We start from the raw sequence: 9,362 nt of genomic DNA on the forward strand, positions 1-9,362 counted from the left end.
ACTATGGTGTTGTTGGGCTTCTGTAATTGGCACTGAACAATAGTACATTATTGACAAATAAATACTTATAATAATTTAAGAATCAAATTCAACACATGATATCAAATAAACTTTCTTCTAATATTTTTGTCTAAAAATACACCTTCCTTCAACAAGAAAATGTACAGAGCAGTCTGTGCACATGCTCAGGTTAGACTTCATAGGTCTTCTTTCCACTTCAATTCCCAAAGGAACGGTAACCAGATTTGCTTCAGTTGCGTAAAACATGATTGTCACAAATGATTTCCCACAATTCAAGACTATCCTTCACAATTTCATTTCCCTTGATCTATCATCTCCCCTTCTCCTTGCTATCTCATCTCCTTTTATATAAACCACTGCCATTTGCACATGCTTTAAACGGAAGATGCATTGCAATATCAACCATTCTGAGCCATTTTTACTATCCTTGAGTAAATGGGTGCGATTCCAGATAATGCCATTTTGGGGAACAGTATATGAGCATACAATAACACTGTGGGCAAACAGTCATAAAACCTTAATACTTACCTCACAACGAAAGCTAATTTGCATCATCGGGGATTGAGAATCTATATTTAAAGTCAGTTAAAGGTTAAAATGTAAAATTAATTTTGACAGTGCAGCAATGGATTGTGGTTACAATAAGGATGTTGGCAAATATCCAATTTTTTTTCTTTAAACTAATGGGAAACTAAGTTAATATACAGGAATAAAAAATCTACATTAACATGCAAAATCGTTGTATAGAAATAAGAGCACACTGAGCAAATACAATAAAAAAAAAAAACCATTTCTTCCTTAACACATTATTTATGAGATTTTAAATTTAATGAAGAAATGAAGAGCTGGGGATATTTCCCTTTTCCAAAAATTAATAATCATGTCTATGATATATTGATAGCTTACTTACTGAATTTAAAAATCTGAAATTATATTTTACAAAATATCCTGTGATTTTTTTTTGCTTAGAAAGAAATTCTGACAAAATAATTTATCCAGGCACGAATCAAATTAAAATGAAAAGGTTAAATATCAAATAAAAAAGGCTACATTTCAGTTACCTATGATGACGTGGAAGAAAAAAAAAATAAATAAATAAATAAATAAATAAATAAATAAATAAATAAATAAATAACTATAAATGTATGTACTTTTTTCCATAGTATGTAATAGTAGGGGCTAACTCAAGCACTTAAATTGCACCCATTTTACGCATCTGACACCTAATACATAGAAAACTCCACAAAATCAGCTCAAAACTTTAATTCAATTTTGTTGATTTTTTTTTAATGAACAAATTGCAGTTATGCATGAAAATAAGAATTCCTAAATTAAAAAAAAGACCTCTGCTCAAGCAGCACTCAGGGCACTGACCCCAAATTGCAATACTCTAGATAAGCCACCTATCTGATTGTTGCCCAATTTATTAGCACCTGTGCTATCCCAGGGCATATACATGCATGCTTAAACTCCCATACGCAATTGACTTAACCCAGGTAAAGAAAACAGATCAGGCCATTAACAAAACAAACCCTCCTTAATAATCAGACTCCTTAATGGCATGCCATAGCTCTTATATATTTAAAAAAAAAACATGTACATTGACAATGATTGTACATTGTACAACATCACCATACAAAAATATCCTTACTACATGTATTACTGAATGCATAAATTTTTAAAATAAAAGTCTAAAAAAATCATTAAAAAGTCATCAATAATCAAAAAATGAAATAACAATCAATAACAGATGATATTTACGTGAATCAGAATGAAAGTTGGATTAATTAAATGGCATAGATCTACGTCTGTGTAATAGTAAATATACCATGCACAAAGCTGCGCGTGTAAATTAAGGCTGCATACAGCTACAGGGAAATGCAACCATTTAACTTTTACATTAACAGGCGCGACTGTTCAGCCTAGTCGTACTCCCAAAAGGACTATACACATGTTGGCAATGGTTCAAATATGATGAACAGTGTTCGGGACCACTTCTCCAATATTGTAAGCTGCAAAGATCTACTAAACTGATATTTTCATCTTCAATTACTCTCAGATTCATTCCTTCAGGACCAGTCAAAAACATATTATGCACGACCTGCAAACGCTGTGCTCTGCCGCTTACAGAAGGATGCTATTAAAGCAATGCATGCATATCCTATCATTTATCTGACAGACATAAACAGCCCAGTGCTATAAAAACAGTGGGCCGAGGTCGCAAGAATAATAGCTCGTTACGCAGTCGCCAAAATCAATGAAGGTGACCATTTTCACTAATAGCATGCATACGCAACATACGAAGTGTACATAGAATTTCATATTTGCTTACCTATTTAAATATTTGAAACTGTATTGAGGCAAGTACACGCGTCCCTACCTCACGGCCTTCTACAACACGTCAGCCATGTTGACATTCCGAGTAATGGTGGGGGCGCCATGCATCGGTCGATTTAACAAGAGGAGACCAAGCCGTATTTTCCTGGAAATTGACTCAGATGCTCAAGTGTATAAAACAGTGAAACAGAAGCACGCAAATCGAAGAAGAGTAGAATAACACGTACTTTCCAGCTGTAACATCAGTGAAACCTTTCGGAGGGTAAAACAAAATCTGTGACAAATCATTATTTAAAAGGGTTATCCACAGAAAACTGATAAAAACAGTGTTTTTTTGTCATCATTAAATCAATAACTCCTTACAGAATGGAACGTCCCCAACCGCAAAATTCTCTCCTCTCCTTCACCACAGTAGCTGAACCACTGAGCCCAGAAAATATCAACGCATATCAATTCACCATGAAACAAAAATTCATTCATAATGCATTATGTAAGCATCCGTAGCAGGTAGAGAAGAAAACACACACGCAGTTGCTTCTAGAAATAACCCTTTCTCTATCACATATCGGACATATATAGGCCTACGTGAGACACGCAAATTTCCTCAAAAACCATGCGTACATTAAAACTGGTATACGCATGAGCCAGTTTTTTCTTTAGAAACCCAACGGCATTAGGAAATTGCAGAGGAAATGTTTAGTCAGTTCAGCGCTAGTACGTCAGAGTTAAGAATTATCTGAATAACCGCTGGGCTATAGGCCTATATTTACGTATATAAAATCTCCCTCTTTATACTTTAATATATATCTTTAATCATGAGGTAAAATCTAAACATAAAGATACAGAAAATAGGAGGTAAATGTCCCCAGTAGTTCCGTCTTACGGAATTTTCAACCTATAAATTTTCAATTTATTAAACGTAAGAAGTAGGCCCCTACATGTAGCTTTATCCCCGGTGTGGCTGGTGCATCTCAAGTGATAGGCCCTTAAAAAGATTCAACAAATTTTCTTTTGTTTTTGCATTGTTCCAATAACGTATTGGTAGGAAATATAACTATTACCATGAACATTACCTGTGACTTGATGAATGATTCATGAAACATGGTGCTTGGACCACGCAATACAATTAAATCTTACAAGCTTAAAAATGATTGTATCACTCTACCTGAGGCGCAATTTTTATGTATTATTTTTTGTCATGCTTGTGGTGGAATTTCCAGGACGGCAATGTGCCCCTTGAAGCGTCCTAGTCGAAGTGAAAAATCAAACTCTTCAAATAATTCTTTACCCTGAGGCTATGGTGTCTCGAATACCTTTGCATCTCTTAACGTTCACAGCACCGTTGTTAAGAAAAAAAAAAATAGGCTTAATAAAGAAAAACAAACCAACAGATGTGTGAAATGGATAAGATAAAGTGAAATGAAAAAATTGAAAGAAAAATGATGAACAAAGAATTACAACTAGGGTATCCATATACAGGAGTAAAAAAAACAACTAATTATTCAATTGATCTAATAATGACATACCATACACATAGCGTATATATGTTATCTTTCTCGGCAGCGTTTTGAAGCGCCAACTCGCTTTAATGGCTCTTTCCTACCGGTGAGACGGCGCATTAGGCGGTAATAAGTGTATTTAGTGAGACTAGATGTCTCCAGAGAAGTGAGCGAGGTCAGAAGGTAACATTACTTGAAAGAATGGAGACTCATTTTCCACACGTTAGATAGGAACCGTAATTAGATTATATGATTCCAAATTGGTACTGGGTACCCTGCGTTTCGCTTTAAAATTAGGTTCTCATTGAAGTGGTCAGCTTTTGAAGCATGTGTCCAGGTTAAGCCTTATACAAGTGAGAGCAGGAGAGAAAAAAGCAGGCGTGGTGACATCATGGCAGCTTTGAATTGTTGCCTTTCTCGGCTAATGTGCCAAATTGGCTGAAATGGGGGAGGGGGGTGACAATTCAACAATTGTCGATCAGGTAGAGAAATAAAGGGCAAGCAATAATAAAAATATATAAACTATTTCTAACTATAAGGACAATTTTTATATTTCAACATTAATGGCACGAGTTGAAGGTACACGAAAGAAATATTTTGTATCAACTAATAGCAATTTTATTTTGTTTGAAAAATTATAATATAAGTAATTAGAAACTTGAAATAATGAACTGAGGTTCATAACTGTAAGCAATGTAAAATACTTAGATTTTTAATGAATTAGGTTTGAAGTTGACAAAGGACATTCTGGGAGTATCGAACATGAACGCTTTTAATTACTTCTGCGTAGAACAGGCCAAGATGATACATAAGCTTTTTATATATCCAGATACCCATACTTGTCAAGCGAGAAAAACGGTGATCAAATCAGTTTTATTTTAAAAGATGCTTTTCTTGGTACTTTACATTTGTAACAAGGCCTCTAATTATTTGTAGTGAAATCATTAGTTTTCATTATGATATACTTCACTACCTTCATGCCAATGTTATTTCAATTGGTAATCTAATTAAGACAACTTTAATTCCCAAGGTTTTTAAAAAAGTTAATATCTTACTATGGAATGTTCACTTCTGCTAATTAATTAACAATATGGTAGTGACACCATTTGGAACTTAGATATGGTGTCAGTTTTCCTTTGGTCTTACGGTTCATGAAGTTGCACCAACACATCCTAAATGGTCAACCGCCAAAACTGCAGGGGCTTATATACAGAAGCCTTTTCACCTTATCAAATAATATAAATGTGGATATTACCATATTTATAACATATAAAATTGCTTTTTTATGGCATTTCCTCAAATGATCAATTATTCATCATTTCATTGTCCTGAATAATATCATTCCCCATAACAATTAACATAGTACTTAACTTTTTTTTGCATTTTTTTAAAACTCATTTTGTCAATTCATTAATATATATGTACACCATCCAAAGTTTCGATCCTCTATCAATTCACCAATACTATTCTATTTGTTTTATACTAATGCTTATATACAAATGAAGGTTATTTAAGCACGGCTATGTATGTCCTAATATTTATATATATATAATCCTGTGAAATGGTGGAAAAAATTAGATCCATTCAATGTTTAACTCGAACAAAATCAATCAGATTCACTGTTATTTTGTCAGCAGCTCCTAAGCATTGTGTCCTTCAAAATGATAAAAACCATTAACAGTAACAGTCCAAGTTAACTTGGGCTAACACCCAGTTTTTCTAACACTCCCAGTCCTTTCTCTTGGTATTCTTCACGTGTCATCCAGAATGAGTCCTTATCTTTCATAATAGATGCCAACACAGCACCACCCAAAAACACCATGTGCTTCCTTCTGGGTGGATCTTCTATACGAATCTTGAATTTCTACAATAAAAGTAAAATAAAGCAATGAAACTTGATTACAGAACATCCAGACTTTCAATATCTTAACATTAATCATGTACGCAAAAATAAATACACAAATAAATAAGAATAATAACAACAAATAAGTGAAAATAAGTACTACAAACAGATTAAAAGTTCTATTGGCATATTTTCTTTTATACTGAAAAATATATTTCTTATATTGCAAGAATAGGAAAAAGGAAACTATATGCTCTTTACCTTAATCAAGTAAAACTGGAAGGGAGAGAATTGGCAAAAAAATTTAGAGAAAAACTTAATAAATAGCCAATGAAAAACATGGAATGCCCACTGCTCTATTGAAATATTTAAAAACAGCAGCAACTGAGATGCTTACAGATAACTTGGTTGTATCTCCCCTGAGCACTCTCTCCAGATAGAGTTGCTTAATCTCTCTCTCTAAACGACTGGGAAGCCCTGGGTACATGGTGGATCCTCCAGATAGCACTATATGTTTGTAAAACTCTGGCCTTGTGTCCATGTCTGCAGCCTGGATGGTGCTGAACAGTAACTCTGCCATGCCCATGCCTTCCACATTGATTAAGTGTGGCTGGAACAGGGCTTCTGGGGCCTCAAATCTCTCACCACCAACCTTGATCGTTCTGCCATCAGGTAACTGAAAAAGAGCATGCAATACAATTTATTGAAAAAATTTTGACGTGGGGGGAAAATGATCCTCAAATGTTACATTCCGTTTTATTCAAAGTCTCTGAATGCACAAAATCCTTGATCCTTAGTGCACAATTCAGTTTCTGGATGCAATATTGAGCTACTCAAATAAAACACAACCAAAAGTGGATAGGACTTGCAATGGATGTCTCAAGTTATTGGATGCCTTTCCACTTATGCCATTATGACTCACTGCAAAACACAACAGGAATCAAATAAATATATATCAGCAGTTTAAAATTACCTTACCAATAAAATTGTTTCACACATACTAAATTAAGTAACAAAATTATTTAACGCTCAGAGGCAGATCTTAATTATTATTCAAGCGCCAATAAATCTGACTCACAGAATATGACTCCACCAGAACTGTTGTTTCTACTGCTAACTTTTGTTCAGATTCAATGTCATATCCTACATAGCACAATTTTTCCTTCATCATGCGCACAGTCTCAAAATCTGCAGAGTGATTGAAAGCATAGCCTCTCAATAACAGCAACTGGAATACCAAGATATAGATAACATTGAATATTTTCACATTAAGTGTTCCACTGATTATGAATGGTATGGCTTCCCTCATCCTTTCATTCATAATTTAAAAAATTCATACTATTCTATAGTATTCTTAAAAGTGAATTTTAAAGCACAATCAAATACAGGTGTTAAGTTTTACTTGGAAACAATGAGAAAAAATGTTAAACATAAAGAAGTCATTGCACATTGAACTTTTTCAAAACTTCTGAAAAACAAAAAAGTTAATAAAATCACTAAAGACTTTCAAAACATTTACCAAGTGTTTAAAATATAAATCTATTGAATATCCTGAAAGAACACTAGACCATAAGATAAGCAACAATATTCATGTGTTTCACACTTACCTTGATAAGATATCTGGTTATGTCTCTACCAGCAATATCTAATCTTCTTGTCAAATGTGGAAGTGCAAAGCCTTCATACACTGGACATATGTGTGTCACACCATCCCCTGAATCTACTACAACTCCTGTGAGTAAACCTGCAAAATGAAATCAAGTATTATTTATTTACTATATCACCAGTGTTTGAGCTGGAAATCTGTCTTGCAATAAAAGCAGTAGACACTTGGACAAACATAGAAATTGTAGATCTGACAATATTATCTGGCAGTGGCAAAAGTGACAAATTTGTGTTTTTGCAAATAACTTTTTATTGGCATAGAAATATTTTCATGAGATATTCACAAGCATGTCAAGAAGGTCTAGTGGTAATTACCTTGTGCATAAAGTGTCAACACTGCCTGTATAGCAATGTATACACCTGCAAATTGGTACTTCTCAAACATAACCTGAAAGAAAGTGTTAGAGAATTAGAAGGAGCAAGAATTAACAAAAGTTAATCGTGCATTTTATAAACGCATACCCCTTTACCATGAAGTTTAAACTACCTGACAGAATTTTATTGTAGTATGTTTTTATAAAATTAAGAAATACAGGCAGGCACTGCAGAGTATTGAATACAAAACAAATAGTTTCATAATAAAAATGTGACAGGTTATTAATGCAATTATTGAGCAGAATTAAAAATAAGTGTTCAATCAATTCTAAAACTATATTGCATCCTAAAAAAAAAAAGGCAATGGGGTATTATTTTGCTAAATGAAATACAGGCAGCATTGTATTACCTCAATCATCTTTTCTCTATTTTTTGTTGGATTCATTGGTGGTTCAGTCAGCAAAACCTTGCAGTCCCTGGGTTTGATATTGAGTTTATCTTCTCCAAATGTATAGTTCCACACATGCATCATGTCTTCCCAGTTCCTCACTATCCCATTCTCCATGGGGTAGTTGACTTCTAACATGGACCTCAGTTTACTGGCATCATCTCCAATCATCAAATCCTGGGTATTTTAAAATACATTAAAATCAGCCTTCCTTTCATTATGAAAAGTAAGGGGTCATCTTGTTTTTATCATCATTTTCACAAGCCTACAAAGAGTAGATTTTTCCAGACCCTCCTCCACAGAGTAAAAGATGAAAAGCTAAAAATGATGACTTTTGACAACAATTTAGATAATCCCTCACCCCACTCAGACTACTAGTGCTAATACACAAATGCTTACTAGTACCTTGATTTCTATATCTCCAACTTTAGTATTAGACCTGATGATAGGCCTTCCTACCAAGGAAGGGAAGATGTGTTCTGGAAAGTTGGAACCTGCATAACCACATTTGACAAACTGAAAATAACCAAGATTATAAAGTTAAAAGATCTGCAAAGCCAGTCTCTCTCCTATTAGTCCTAACTCAAAAAAGTTTTTAGCATCTTGACACCTTGAGCAAAGCCACATGAAATGTTACTATCCTATGTTCCTGGAATCTCTTTACTTGAAGAGTGCAATGTGATTAAACAAATGTACTGTGATTTACTAATCTGTCCACTAACTTTTATAGACTTTCAGAAATAGTAGGATATACAAGTAGGTTTATACGTTAAGTTTTTAACAATTGTAGCAAAATACACCATAAATAACTAGCAAATAGCAATTAACAATAATCTAAACCTATTCTAAAATCAAACGTCAGAAGTTAGAAGGCGGCAATTGTCAAATTTTAATCAAAACTCATCATAAATTTGTATGATGGGGCAGTACTTCCGTGAACGCCAAAAACAAGCTGACCGGCATCTCAAAATATAGAGTATATGAGACGGTCTACAGTGTCAACGAATAATCCAAAGTTTAGATACTAACCCCAGTGCCATTATCGCAAACTATAACTTTTCTCCCTTGGCTGTCCATCCTCGATGGGCTGAGATTTAAACGTTAAACACCTATCCAAGCACAGACGACTTTTTTCCTTTACCGTAGACCCTCCCCATCAATTCCTGAGACATGTGTATTGAATGCATTGATTGGATTATTTCTCACACCACGGTGAGACTGGCCAATAAAATGC

General features: G+C 34.2%; 2 protein-coding genes across 2 annotated transcripts in view; both read right to left on the minus strand.

Annotated features, from left to right (window-relative positions):
• The window catches only part of LOC106153775 (regulator of G protein signaling 7), a 64,390-nt gene extending 61,868 nt beyond the window's left edge, over positions 1–2,522 (minus strand). Inside the window, 1 exon segment of the mRNA XM_087005567.1 lies at positions 2,354–2,522. The gene's annotated coding sequence lies outside the window, so the exon portion shown is untranslated.
• Positions 2,523–4,711: 2,189 nt separating this feature from the next.
• LOC106153816 (actin-related protein 2) lies at positions 4,712–9,327 on the minus strand. The gene is made up of 8 exons (XM_013527915.2): positions 9,158–9,327; positions 8,534–8,644; positions 8,090–8,305; positions 7,681–7,753; positions 7,308–7,444; positions 6,779–6,928; positions 6,098–6,376; positions 4,712–5,721 (listed from the first exon to the last, which is right to left on the minus strand). Exons 1-8 carry the CDS (start codon positions 9,203–9,205, stop codon positions 5,551–5,553), a joined length of 1,185 nt encoding a protein of 394 aa, XP_013383369.1. The 5' UTR covers positions 9,206–9,327; the 3' UTR covers positions 4,712–5,550.
• Between the last annotated feature and the right edge of the window lie 35 nt (positions 9,328–9,362).

Source organism: Lingula anatina, chromosome 2, assembly GCF_051362555.1.
Source record: "Lingula anatina isolate TDL-2025a chromosome 2, LinAna3.0, whole genome shotgun sequence".
NCBI classification, from domain to species: domain Eukaryota; kingdom Metazoa; phylum Brachiopoda; class Lingulata; order Lingulida; family Lingulidae; genus Lingula; species Lingula anatina.

Bases quoted from the DNA above. Each gene is read 5' to 3' on its own strand.
- LOC106153816 (XM_013527915.2), bottom strand. From the start codon at position 9,205: ATGGACAGCCAAGGGAGAAAAGTTATAGTTTGCGATAATGGCACTGGG. The intron at 6,377-6,778 runs GTGAGTCAGATT...GCTCTTTTTCAG, and splicing joins TTCTGGTGGAGTCATATTCT to TTACCTGATGGCAGAACGAT. The intron at 5,722-6,097 runs GTAAGCATCTCA...CTTTTATTGTAG, and splicing joins GAGATACAACCAAGTTATCT to AAATTCAAGATTCGTATAGA.